Below are 14,860 nucleotides of genomic sequence, written 5' to 3'. Positions count from 1 at the left end.
CCTCGAACCTGCTCGCTTTCTCTCTGTCTGACGTATGTCATTATCTTGTAGGGTCATGCCATTAGAGGAGGGGCATTTATCCCCCTACATTTCTGTAAATAGACTTGACCTGCAATCGGTTCATTGGATAAACGCAGAGTGATAGGCTCTGGATAAACGCATTTCCCATTCCCAGGAGGCTTTGCTCCATTCTACGTTAATTTAAGAACAAACAAATTAAATTGCAGGTCGTTTTTTTAATTTGTGACCATGAAAGTTCTGTAACGCCTGAATAAGAAGAATTAAATTAAGATAGGCGATAGAGATGAGTGTGCAGGTTAACCATGACTGAGATATAGAGAGTGAGCAAGTGCTATAAATATTGGTTGGACTTCTATTTCATTATAATATAGTAGATCTTAGAGATTTTCGCGGAGAATTTAAACAACGTAAATAATTTCGATTAGCCCAAGGGCCTGCCGCATACGCATTATGGCCACTCAGAATAATCTGTGGGCCGGTTCACGCAAATTCATCGGCCGACCGGACTGGGAAAACTCCTGTTCGTCCCGATTGTCACTCTGCCCCAGGATGATAGGATGCAATACTGGTCCCTGTCTTTTTTTAAGAGAACACAGATATGAGCATCACAGAAAGTGTTGTGAAAAAATTACGTCTTTCCTAGAGACATTTACCACCTGGAGTATGAGGGGGCGATTATATTAGCCTACAACAACTCTTCACCTGTGCTGCTGACCATACGCTTATCATGGGCTTGAGGTCTTTGTTTTTCCACCATTGCTTCTTGATCCAGGTAGCAGTTTGTGCTGACTTCACACGTAACCTTCAGATCAAACTTTAACATTATCACCTTTTTAAGTTGTTTTGGCAGACATATTCACATGTGTCAATAGTTTTACAAAAAGAAAGGGCAAAGCATTAAGTGTAGCATCACACTGTTGAGGAAGTAATGGACTTTATTTTTCTACAAAACATGCACTTTGTGTAGACAGTGTAAACGGGTGAAAACAACGTTTTGTCACTGGTTACAAAGCTAAGGGGAGGACGTAGCCGTTGGTGAAAGCTGACACTGTTATTGTGATTAACACTACAATCATAAGTACACACAATATCCGTCTAGTGTCTTCAAACCATGCTTGAGGAAAACTGTCACTGCTGTAATTTTCCATTCTTTCCCAGCAACTTCTATAATCATCCCATTTAGTGCTTTGTTGTGTGACTTACTGTATATGCCCAGAGGGGTGTTTTATAAAGCAACATAACCAGTAAAGCCAGACTTACTCAGTAAATCAGGCTTGTTTCCAGGAAAGTCTGTCTCATTAAAGATGTTTGATCAGTCCACCACTTTGATCCAGACTCTAATATCTCAACAAATATTGGATTGATTCCTATGAGAATTTGTTCTGACATTCATGGTCCCCCAAAGAATCCCCTGATGACTCCTCTAGTGCCACCAGAAGTAGTGACAGTCATGTTCATCTTGCACAGTCATCTGGTCAGAATTTCAATTTGTCTAGTGCTTTGCTTTATGATTCAATTACATTCCAATTAGCTGCTGCTACACTTTGTTTTTAATGTTAGCAAATGTTAGCATACTAACATGCTAAACCAATGTGGTAAAAATGGAAATCAATATATGCTAAATATCCCAGTAGCGCCGAGATCGAAAAAGTGGCCAAAGGTATGTCGATTGCTGCTCAGCGGCTCATACCGATCCCTAGAGTCTTATACCGTTCCTCAGAGTGGTGGCAAAAGGTATGTTGATTGCTGCTCAGCAGCTTATACCACCTGCTCAGCGGCATAGACTGATCCCTAGACTCTTATACCGTTCCTCGGAGTGGTTTGCCGCTGTTATGCCGCTGTTGTGCCGCTGATATTCCACCGACACATGACGGTATGTGCCGCTAGAGACTGTTGTGCTTCTGAAAGACTGTTGGATGGGTACCGACCCCTGATGGATATGCAAATATAATGCCACTGGGCTGGTTTTTTACGACAAGTACTGCCATAAATGTATACATTTTTGTAGTCTTTTTTGACAATGCTAACATAACACATTGCCCTTAAATAAATAAAGGAACGTAGGCTATGTGTTTCTTTTGGATGTTATGTTGGTGGGATGTAGGCATATAGACAGTAATTACACGTGGGATTCTTGCGATATGATAGCAAAGTAATATGTTTATTTGTGCCTATAAAGTACTTTAAGCTAATGAAAGAGATAGCCTTAGCTAACATGGCTACTGTTCGCCCAATGGCTACTGTTAGCCCAGCCACCGTAGCCAGTCTGACTAATCGATAGCAGAAACTTTGAGCCAACCAACTAAACAATACTTACTGACAGGTTTCCTTTATTAGGAGAACACAATAATACATTACTTGATATAAAATGTAGCCTACTTCGCCGAACATTAACCATTGTGGCATATTATGTGTCATGTTTACTGTACATTGAGATATTTTCTGACTATTGTCAATCAATGTGTGTGTGTGTGTGTGTGTGTGTAAATATCACATCATATATATATAACTATATATAGTTATAGTATATATATAGTATATACTATATATATATATTACATATATATTAATATATGTACATATATACCGTCATGTGTCGGTGGAATAACAGCGGCATAACAGCGGCATACCACTCCGAGGAACGGTATAAGAGTCTGGGGATCGGTATATGCCGCTGAGCAGGTGGTATAAGCCGCTGATCAGCAATCGACATACCTTTAGCCACTTTTCGATCTCGGTGTCACTCAAATATCAACAGCTTAACATTATCATTGTCCATGGGGTTTTTGAGCAACTAAATCAACGGTGATAAGTTTGGCATGTGGCTGTAGCCTTAGTGAAATCAGCATTTTCATTATTTTGTTTTGTGTGAATTAATGACAGATACCCAGGAAGACTTCTATTAAAACAGCCAATCCTCATCAGGAAAATGACTGTGAAAGCAACTTATTATAACCAATATATATGTGTTTCGTTTTAGGAGGAAACCTCTGGCGGCTGTAGTTATTATTATGGCAGCAAAAGATGAAGTCAGGTGATATAATATAAAGAGCGACAAGGTTGCATAGTGGGGAGGTCACAGACAGAACAAGCACAGGACTGTCACCTAAGAAAATACTGTCTGTGTCCAGTGTAAAACTAAAACTCAACGAGTTCTTTCAACTTACTAATGTAATTGTGTCACATAGATGATGTAGCTGAAGTTACTTAGTTATTTTAAGCCGAGCCACAATTTTTTCCTAAACCTAACCAAATGGTTTTCTCTCCTAAACCTAACCAAATGGTTTTCTCTCCTAAACCTAACCAAATGGTTCTCTCTCCTAAACCTAACCAAACAGCGAGCGTACAATGAGAGCATTGCTTGTGTGCTGCATTGGTCATGTTGTTTTGGGAATGGCAATGTATGTCATTTTGGGAGTCACTGGCAGTCGACACATTCAGTCGTTTAGGAATGAGAACGTGTTGATCAAAAATGTTCGAGAGACAGACAACCAGTCTGGGGTTTTTTTTTACAGCACTTTCACAATACAAATGCTATTGTATGACTTGTACAAACCAAGTATCATAATTCAACTCAACCTTTTTCTTACAAACTTCAAATGATCATCTTTTGGGCCCTAATTGATAAGTCATTCTTCATCTTGTGCATTCATTTTTAACACTAGTAATACCAAGACAAGTCAACTAACTCACAGAGTATCAGAAAAAACAATGCCATGATTACAAGCAGAGCGCTGTCATGAAATGAGTTATCAGTAGAGTTCATGGATCCTGAGTTTATCGCTGCTTGTAACAAAGTATGACTTCCCAGCTGGACTGCAACATGCTGCTAAAGGTTGTTTATGGCCCTAGTTTCATTTAATTGTAGCTTCATTGTTTTATTTTCTAATATTATCTGTTTAAAATGTGCTTTTTTCAAAGTTATAAACTCATTAGCTCTGACTTTGGCTTCATTGACAAGATTATTCCTGGTTCAGTTTGTTGAGCTCATTCAAGACAGGCTTTTCACAGTAAGCAATGCTCATCTGAGCCTTCTTTATGAAACACCACTCTGTAGGATTCCTCCTCTTACAGTTTCTTTACAAAACAAAGAAACTAACCCATGAACAGAGAAGACCTGATTGTGATGAATCAAGAAGATTTACGCTGATTACACACACACACACACACACACACACACACACACACACACACACATTTCATATTAAATAAATAGCAACATGTACAAGACTCTCTCCAGAGGGCAGAAAACTGAAGTTATACAGTATGTAAGTACACAAATCACATCTACCCACAATACATAACTTATATAATGTAAACTATCAACAAAATGCTTAGCCCTGTCATGGTCAACTTACCTAAAACATAAACCATGAAATATTAGTTGTAAATGTATTCCAGCATTAATCACCCTTACTCAGATCTACACACAATCCATTTATGAGGCGTTTCATGATGTGATGGTGGTCAGTGTGTGTTCTCAGATGTCACATTGCTGTGGTAAAATCACCACAGTCAGATTACCAGTTTTAAACCCTTATGACACAATCAAAAGGCAGCAATCAAAGGTTGATCTTCCATATGAGCCCAACCTCATTAAAAGCAAGAACCGACCTTCTTCCTTCTTGACATACTAATCATCTCCCTCCCACCAGTAGCTCACCTCTAAAGTCTCAAAAAAGGAATAGCTAAGTCAGACAGATTGTAATAGAAGGCAAAGGCAGTATGCACCAAGGTCAAGCTGTCTGGATGAAAGGGTCTCTTTTCTGTATTTCTCTTTTGACAGCCTCCTTAAATGGTCAAACACAGCCTTGGGGTACTTCCAAGGTCAGTGCTGGGAAGCAGGGTAGGAAGTGTAAGGTTACACTGGTAAGACAGTAAATTATCTGAAAAATCATTCATGCTGGAGGGCCTCAAGAAAATGTAGGCAGACATACAGGTAGATGTAGTTAAGTGTGCTCCTCTGATTATGATTTAAAACAATGTGATAATTCTGAGTTGATCAACACTGTATTTAAGGGGAGATGTGTTTGTCCTTCGAAGATGCTGATAATGCTGCAATTCTTTGTGAAAAAGGACACTAAAGTATAATTTTCCTCGCGTACAACTTAGGTCTAATTTCATACTTTTAGATACTTTTAGTGTTAACAATTTATCATTTCAACTTTGTACTTCCTGAAAAAATTAATGAGATGTTGGAACAGAACAGCAGAGCAGAAACAAGTTGCATTTAGAAGATCAGACAGGTTGCTAACAAGCCAAGACTTCAACCAGATTTTCTAAACCACTGTCTGAGGTAAAACTGGATGCAAGGCTTGGTGAATTGTTGGCAAAACGTCCTAAATTGAGATCTGTGTGGTCATAGCTGTAATGGAGTTCTGCTTGGGCCTAAAACAGAGACTAGAACCCTGCCCTTACCCATGTCCTTCACACATGGCATGGCTGAACCCTGCGGGTACCACTACATTTGAGACCTCAACCTGACCCATGACACAACGCAAATCAGAGACATTGGCTGTTTCTACAGTATGGTTTGGCAGTTAAACAGTTTTAGCTAATAATCTCTGAATCTCCATTTTCTTATCCAAATAACTTGGGCTAACCTGGGGGTTTCTTTAAGACCCTAACACACCAGACCTGAATGATGAATATAGACAACTGCCTCCTTGTGAGGAACATACAAGCTAGTAGGTCTTCGGCTGTAGACACAGGTGACGCGGGGTGATGAACAGTCAGCCTTAGTCTGATCGTCGGACTTCTTGTCTTTCATACCCCATCAGCCCTCTTTTAGATGATATTGCTGTGTTCTCACAACTCATTATTCAACTTGGGATGTACAATAGTATTATTACTGATAAAAAAATATGGCCAAAACTCTGAAAATGTGATCCAGGTTGTAATAAATTAGAATTTATTTTAATACCATTTGTGTACAAGACCACTGAAAGGAGGTGACTTCTGGAAATGATGTATCCAAGTGACTAGTTTGTCTTCCCTGCCATTGTTTTTTTCACTGTTATCACATCATTGGCTACGTAAGTAGCCAGTCAGATGCTCAACTGCTGCTTTGCAGTGACCTTTGGGGAAAAGAACACTTTATTTACCAAGTAGCCCAATGAGTCACTTGGTCACCTCCATCCTTCATTTTTGACCTGATGTCACATCCTGTAGGCATGCCGCTCTGGTGTGAAAAGGGCAAAAATTGACTCTAACCCTGTGAGAGGCAGAGATGCACCTGTTTCATTTCTACCTCAGCCCTTGAAAGAGTCTGTACACGCCACTGTTTTACAATGTTTTCCTATTTTTCCTCCAGTGTTTTAAGAGTTTCCCATTTCAGTATGTAGGGTTTTGTTGCTCAAGTAAGAAATAAACTATGAGGGAAAACTGAATATCTAGCATTCAAGAAGTCAAATGTAAAGACACTTAATATCAGTTATTGGCAGGTTCAAATACATCATCAGTATGGGCTTTCAAAATCCATATATGTTGACCTCTACATTGTAAGCCCTTCTTCTACATCTTACCCTTGAATAACTTAAGAAAATAACAGGGTTGTGCAAATATAGCTCAATAGAAGCATGTTATTACTAGGATATGTACTAGATACATCCCAGAGGAAGTCTGAAGGTCTGAGGGTGAATATCCAGTTTAGTTCAGGAGCCAATCCATAAAAATGAATATATCCACAGTTTCATTCCACAGTTCAGAACCTCAGCACAGAGAACAGATCCGGTAACTGCAAAGTCACATTAGTTATCAGGAAGATCAAAGGCATTGATCAAGATGTAGTCCTCGTGCAAGTATGTCAGCTGGCACTGGTACACACAACTATCCACATGGAAATCCTCAGTGTCAGTGTATTTTGAAATGATAGCACAGTGCTATTAAGGCACCATGCAGTCCTGGTCCACGCAGTATTCAAGTGCCGTTAATCCTATGGAAGTCATTTTGAACTTGTGTCACTCTAGCCTTTGGATGTACACACACCTTATAAAAGCAGTGGGAATTTGACCAAAATTCGGTGTTTCACAGATTCCTCAATAAAAAACTACCATCTCTAGCCAGATATCTTGGTAACGAGATAGTTTTGTCTGTAAAGGCCTTAATATGCTTCAAATTAATTAGATTCAAGGATGCCTCATCCAACAAAAGTGTTTGTACCTGTTCCGAATGGCCACCTTTGAAGGTGGGCTGAAAAGCCTGCTTTAAACTCTACACATCATGTGTGAATATTAACATGGATTTTAATGGAGCATTTCTTTGGGGAAATTCCTATTTTCTCTATAATCAGGACTTTTTTGTAAAAAACTATTGGGTGATTATTAGGAATAATGGACCATAAAATAAAGCGTCCATTGAAAACTGCTTCTTTTGACACTGATAAAGTAGAGAATACATATTTATATGTATATGGTGGACCACAGCCAATAGTGTAGAGAGTTGTGGTTTGTGGGCAACTGGGCATGTGTCTCGGTGAGTGAGTAGCATGAGCTAATGAATGTTTTTTAATTGATGATTTACTATTTAAAGGTCCAATATACAAAATTTACCCTCACTAGATGTCAGAAAACAGCTATTTGCTATGTAAAGATATATTGTAGTAAAGACGTCCTGAGCAGAGAGTGATGTCACACTCCCTCTCTGTGTGTCGTTATTGAACTTCTCTGGTTTTTTGTTTTGGATAGCTGGCCTGGCCGTGCGTGCATGTGAATCCCTCCCTTTGGAACTGCCCTGTTTATAGACATATATAGACATAGCGAGCAGGGTTGTCTGTGTGTTCTGACTTATGCCACTTGGGGACAAACATAAGAGTAAACACCACATTTGCATCAAACTCGGTCTACCTGACCTTCAACACTTCAAAAGTAGCCCAATCCCGTGGGAAAAACGTAGACTCTGTGTTTGTTTGTCCCCAAAAGTGGCATACAGTAAGTCACAACATGGTCAAAACAAACACATTTGATGCGCATTTACTCTCCGCCTGCTGGCACCACCTCTGAAGCAGATAATAGCCAAGGTGTTCATCCTCTTGCTTGCCTAATGTACTTACATCGTCACTTTATGTGTTCCACAAAAGGGTAACTTTATTCCGTTATCCCCTGTGTTAGAGGGGATGCGTCTGTGCTGTGCAACACCTGCTGCTGCTGAGAACGGTGGGGTAGAGAGAGCGGGGCGCGACGGGGCGAAGGGAGCGGGGAAGTGTGGCCGACATGCTGGCTTGTTTTGGTCTAATGCTGGTGCTGAACTGCAACCACTAGTGGTGCTCAATTTGGCAGTTGGGACCTTTAAATCATAATTTCAGTAAAAACCTCTGAGAGTGGCGCAAGTGGAAACAGGTGGACACACTTCTGCCTTTAGACCTGGTTTGGCAACTTGTAATACAAGCTAAGTGGTTTGAAGCATACTGAGAGCTTACAGTCCTTACTTAAGTAGTAAGTAGGCAATATTTGCTACTCTGCCGGGCAGAGGTTCTCTGTGAAAAAACATAAAATATCCCCCATTTACCGTGGAATTGTCGGAGCTGCAGTCATGCAAGGAAGCCCAATCTCCTTGCATTCTTTAGTGGAATTTAGTTTGAACTTCCTTCTTTGAGGATGACCAGTTGGCCAATGTTTGTCATCTCCTGTGAGGTGTAACGTTCTGCTGTGAAACTATTAGGGAGGGAGACTGTGCGTGTCTGTCAGTGAATTGTGTGTGCCTGCATGCATATGTATGTTTGTGTCTGCATCTTTTTCAATGTTCATGTCTTCTTCTGTGTGTGTCACTGTTCACACGTGGGGTAGTGTGTTGGGGAGTGTGTGTGTATGTGTGGCTGGGACTGTGCATGTGTATTTGTCAGAGGCAGCGTGGCATGGCGGTCCGGAGGCAGGTGGGTGGACAGCAGGTCTTCTTCTGCAGCATCACCTACAGTCAGAGCAGGAACACAACTGTTACTGTAGCACGAAACAGATTCATTGTGTTCAATAATGAGGTCCAGTTTGTCTTTGGTAGGTGCATTTTTATCACTGTGTGTTTCCCTCTGCTTCCGCTCTTTATGCTAAGCTATGCTAACCATATCCTGACTCCAGCTCTGTACTTAACATTCAGACATGAGATTGTTATATTACAAAATGTAGTGCCTCTTGTCAACAGTTGGGAGGATGGCAATGTAAGAGATGATGACAATATAATATTGTGACTATATGCCTATGGCAAATAAGAACTGACCTTACACACACAAACAGCTCACTCTTCTCTGCTCATGCGTGTTCAATGCGATCAGAATTTATGAATGGAACGTTTGTGACAGAGTGCGCTCCCCTGCTGGGAATGATTTACTAAATGAGAAGGACCTTTCTCATTTCAAGTTGTGGATCTCATCATCTTTAAAAATCACCCATTAATCCAATCCCAACCAGACGGTTTTTATTGTAGTTAAAGTTGTATTTCAGTTTCTATTTCAATCTTGACAAGATGAAAAAAGTACATTTAATTTAAAGACACCAAACTCAAAACACAATAAACTCAATAACTTTGTGTGCACTTTTACTCCAGCTATGCAAGACAGATTGATTAGCGAAAGGACATTGGGTCCAAACACAATAAATAAAAAGGATGGGGTGGTTGTGTGCCTCACATACAGTACAGTATGGTGTACAGTAAGAAAATAAATGGACAAAAATTGTCTAAAGAATGATGTGTGTGGCCTACCGCTGCCAGGATCCATGCCGGTCTGGTTTCCAGTAATGTGGTGCCAGTAGGCGGATCTGGGCAGGATAGCAGTAGGGGTGCAAGGGTAGGAGCCAGGATCTGAACCCACAGACATCAACTGGGAGTCATAAACACACAACATTACAAATAGTTTTAAAAAAAAGAACACTGCTGATCAGTACCAGTACCACAATTAACACTGGATGCAAATATATCTTCAGGGACATTACCCACCCAGGTCATCACTTATCTACTCTGTTACCATCAGGACAGTGAATGTTGCCATCAGGACAGTGAATGTTGCCATCAGGACAGTGAAAATGGTAAATGTTGTGATGGAACACACACACACGTGTGTGTGTGTGTGTCTGAATGTGTGTGTATGCGCGCACAGGTGTTAGCCAGGCTCTCACCCTGCTGTTTTTCTCCATCTCCAACAGGACCTTCTTGTGCTGCTCTGCTATGGCCAGTGTAGAGGAGTGAACCCTCTGGTAGATCTGCTCTCCCTCTCTGGTCTGGAAGGTGTAGAGACCTTCTCCACTGTCACACATCCTACACACAATAGCAACTCAGTATGAAGTCAGTGTGACATACTGGCCAATACAGTACAATGGCAGAAATCCTTAGAGTGCTTCTACTTCACATCATATTTTAGTAACTAATGTGTGATTTCAGGGAGGGATTTAGTGTCCTCTGATCTAAAAGCTCTTTCATTCCGACAACAACACAGACTTGATGGTATGACGGCCTACACCTCCTAGTTTCCTGTGTTGCTCTGTAGGAGTCATGGCGGGTCGTCAGACAAACGGCTTGCACCTGAGGAAGGGAGGAGCCAAGCACATAAAAGAGCAACTCACCCAGAGTGTACTCTCTTGCTGGGCAGCCTCTACCTCATTACCATGGCTTACACTCACACATACACCTACCTTCAGACATGCCTACACTACTGACTGCATTCCCTCTTCATTATTTTGAACTTTTGTGTGTGAAGTTCCTATTTTGTTGAGCCTGAGCCAAGTTTGTAACAATGGAAACACAGCAGTGTCGTCAGTTTTAAACTTGTTCCACACTATGTCCCATTCCAAAATTCAATACAAAAAATTCATCTGACTGTAGTTTATTCGGCCCAGACCAAAGAAAAACAAGATGTATTGTTGCCTTTTAGTTATAGTCTGATTAATGACCTCACTGACTTATTACACCATGAAGTCTAATGTAACTTATTCATTGGACAAGTTTGGTAAAGTCATCTTGCTTCTTAACCATGGACCCATGTAGGGAAATGAAACTGCCTGACAGCAGGTCATGCGGTGCTTTGAACTTGATGTACATGTACTGTATGTATTTATGTTGGATGGTGTCACAAAGAGCTTACAGATAAATACCTGATGAGCATTATTAGTTCAGACTGTAATTGGGGCTTGTATTTCAGGATGACACATCAAAATCTAGGCATTTTGTATATCGTTTTAATTCAAGGGAAGCTAAACGTTGTGTGGTTTCTACCTTTCACCTTTGAGGAGGAACTGCCAGAATCATTGAATAGGACATAAACAACACAGCTCAGTGTGAACTCCTTTTCATTTTCTTATGTATCAGGGAAAGTCCCCATCCTAACATGGTGAGGCTTATACATGTCACCATCGTCATCAAATGATCCTGAATAATTTTATTGGGCATATGTACAGATGGCTTACAGGAACGTGTGCTCGTTCAGCTATCAGCAGCTAGCTGCTTCTCTGCTGTGTTATCACTTTTATCTGTTATTACAGCACTGCATGAAATGATCAAGTAGCTCAGTGTTAAGGTCAGTGTTAATATTGTCTTCTGCTATGTCGGAGATATGGAGCTGACAGCTGTATTTTTATTGTTGCTGCCGTTTCAACTAGTCAAAAGTTGGCAAGATCTCTTTCCCACAACTCGGACCCAGTACAGCAGAGTTTCTTCATCAGTGGAATAACCACCTGAATCTCACCCACCTATGGATCTAACCTCCTCGGTCTTTGATCCATTTGACCACAGTCATGGTCAAAAGACATTTTCGAGTGAGCCTCATACGAAAGTGAGGAAGCAAGAAAGGAGAGGTGGATTTCGGGAATGAATGAAACGTCAATCCCTGTCTCGCATTTGTAGCACTGTAGATGTTTACAGATAGCTAGGACCAGAGTCTAGGTTCAGAGAAACAGTTTATAATAAGACCTAAACTATGACTGGTCTGCAGGATAAATGTAGAAAAAAGGTCAAGGTCAAGTCATCGGCAGAGGAGCTCAAACAGTTTACCTCAGGTTTGATGTCCATGATTTTTTTAATGAAACGGATCAACTAAGGGCTAACCTTACCAGCTATTATCCTGTTACTCCGCTTGATGAGCGCACTGTGGTCAACACTTTAAAGTGCTGTAAACAGAAAGGCCCTGACCCTGATAACACTGGGAGCCGCCTGTTCTCCTGTTATCCGGAACAACTGGGACTCAGCCAGCAGAGGGTTGCAAAAGTACGGAAACACTCATTGTAGTTCCTGTGGTTAAAAACAACCATCTGACGGTGATCAGTTTCAGTTTGCATACAGGGCGAGGCAGGGTGAACAGGATGCTACTTCCACCTTGCTTGTTGTTTTATGTAAACACCTTGAGGAAAGCCAAACTCAAACACTCTCAAGCTGCTGTTTGTTGATTTTTCTTCAGCTTTCAACATCATTCAACCCCACCTGTTGGTGGAAAAGCTTTTTAACAACTTGATGTTTGACTATAATCTGCCTGGTTGGATCCTTGACTTCCTCTCAAACAGATCTCAGAGGGTGAATGGGTGTCAGGGAGGATGTCTTCATCCAAAGGCTCACCACAAGGGTGCGTCCTTTCACCAATCCTTTATATTATGCATACAGATGACTGTAGGAGCCAGTCTGGGAACAGACATGTCCTGAAGCTTGCAGATGGCCCTGTGACTGATTATTTTTCAAACTTGTGTAAAAATTAATTTCTTTTCAGTTTTCTGTTGCTAATCGGTTATGTTTAGGCAACAAAAATACTTGGTAAGGTTTAGTAAAACATTACGAGGAAAAAAGACTTTCTCAACATTGAACACGTTTTTTGAAAGGATAACTTTTCCCATGTGCATATTTTTCCACTATGACATTACAAAAACCTGATTGGTCAGTTTCAATGACGGGCCTGGAGAAACGTTAATTATACTGTGCTAATGGTCAGCAGATGGACTAATGCATGGAACTGTGTGATGAATTTTGAAGTCATGCTATATTCAAAAATCCACTATCAGAGAACTCTGCGGTTGGTCTGCTTTGCTTTCACGCCACAAATGAACATCACAATTGTTTGGTTTGCTTTCACACTAAACGTTTTTGTTGTGGTTGGAACAAACTCTTGTGCATTTGCCTGGGCTTTGTCTGGGTTTGTTTAGGCTGGTGTGAACGCCGTTAGTCTAACTCTGGTCCGACCAAACAAGGAGGAGGCTTGTCACAAAGTACGAGGAGTTACAGTAAATGGGTGTGATGTGGTTGTGTCCTACTGTATTTTAACAATTAAAATGCAAGTCAATTGTAGAAACCACAAGGTAAGTATACTTCCACATATTACAGTACAAGATGTAACCTTTCTGTCCTGTTTCTACCTGCTTCTATTAAGTTTCAGTTCCTTCATATTGCTGTGTCCATGTTGTGGGGGTGATACATGTTAGCCTAATGTACCTGTGAGTAAACTAGCTGTATATACTGTACAAATGAGACAGTCTTTGAGAGTGATGCAGTACAACACACCCACAGACAGAGGGCTCTCTTGTTATTTTGGTTTGTTTCAGACCTCCGACAGACATGTACTAACACACACACACACACACACACACACACACACACACCATTATCTACATGCTGACCCAATCATTGCTCGTCAGGCTTTATCAAAGGGGTGGCGATAAGGAGGTCTGGCCCAGCATTGATTCATCTTCTAATCTATTCAATCGATCTCTTCATGAGGCTCAGCACAACACAACCAAGCTGCTGGGGTGTGTGTGTGTGTGTGTGTGTGTGTGTGTGTGTGTGTGTGAGAGAGAGAGAGAGAGAGAGAGAGAGAGAGAGAGAGAGAGAGAGAGAGAGAGAGAAAAAAAGAGGGAGAGAGGGTATCCTTGGACTGACCGAAAGCTCGCTGACAAGTTCACACACACACACACACACACACACACACACACAGCACACACACAAGGGCTGAGATCTGAGAAAGGTTTTTCATCTTAAATACATGCTGCTATAACAAAGGACGTGTTGTCAATTCAATTCAATTCAATTCAATTCAATTCAATTCAATTCAATTCAATTCAATTCAATTCAAAGGGGCTTTATTGGCATGAAAGTTTTAACAACAAAATGTTGCAAAAGCATCTGTCCAACACTCGGACCATTGTTGTCCATAACCTGAGACTAACTCTGTGTGTGTGGCAGCCTATGATGTATGTAACCTTTATTTATCTGAGGATAGTCATCAAACAAACATCTCCCCCCTCCCTCCCCCAACCATCCCATCGCTGGTCTCACCGTCCAGCTTCGAAAGTGAAGCGGGTGGCGTCGCGGCCATAGCGACGTAGGGAGCAGAGTGGCCAGGTGACCAGCTTGGTGCGAGGGTTGTGAATGTCCCACAGGTAAATATTCTCGTGGGTGATCTGCATCATGCACTCCCCATAGATGTCCAGGTTGGGGCAGGGGAGGAGGAACACGTTGAAACGCTCTAAGGAGACCGATGAATGACAGGAACAATGTTAGAGACTTATTTTTAGCATTTGAATTGCTTTGGAAATTTGACATAAAACAAGTGTTAGCAGAGAGCACAAGTAGTGTCCCACGTGTCAGCTCTGTTGTGGGTAAGGGCATTTTTCTTTCTCACTGTTATTTCTTATAAAGTGTTTCTCTTATTAGTCATTCTCATTCTCTCATCATGCAAAGCATGTCTATTTGTATAGCACCATTCAGCGAAAAGACAGTTCAGTAAACATAAAAGGCAGTGAAGGAACAGTTCACCCAAAAATTTCGTAGTCCACAAAGCATTTCTGGAGCTTTCATAGCAAAACAGATACAGATACTCGGTATCCATTTTATGCATTTTCCCATTTTCCTCTCAAGTAGAAATGTAATAAAAATAACACGC

The 14,860-nt window shown here is 41.0% G+C and overlaps 1 protein-coding gene across 1 annotated transcript in view; it reads right to left on the bottom strand.

Annotated features, from left to right (window-relative positions):
* Positions 1-938: 938 nt before the first annotated feature.
* dok4 (docking protein 4) overlaps positions 939-14,860 on the bottom strand; it is a 96,722-nt gene continuing 82,800 nt past the window's right edge. Inside the window, 5 exon segments of the mRNA XM_084355433.1 lie at positions 939-8,822; positions 8,825-8,925; positions 9,712-9,829; positions 10,125-10,263; positions 14,254-14,443. Of these exon segments, the coding sequence (XP_084211559.1) occupies positions 8,790-8,822; positions 8,825-8,925; positions 9,712-9,829; positions 10,125-10,263; positions 14,254-14,443 (581 nt within the window). The 3' untranslated portion in view covers positions 939-8,789.

This window comes from Pagrus pagrus (genome assembly GCF_965226575.1).
Source record: "Pagrus pagrus genome assembly, chromosome: 1".
NCBI classification, from domain to species: Eukaryota; Metazoa; Chordata; class Actinopteri; order Spariformes; family Sparidae; genus Pagrus; species Pagrus pagrus.
Note: the sequence above shows the minus strand (reverse complement) of the source record. Positions and strands in the feature narration are given on the sequence as shown.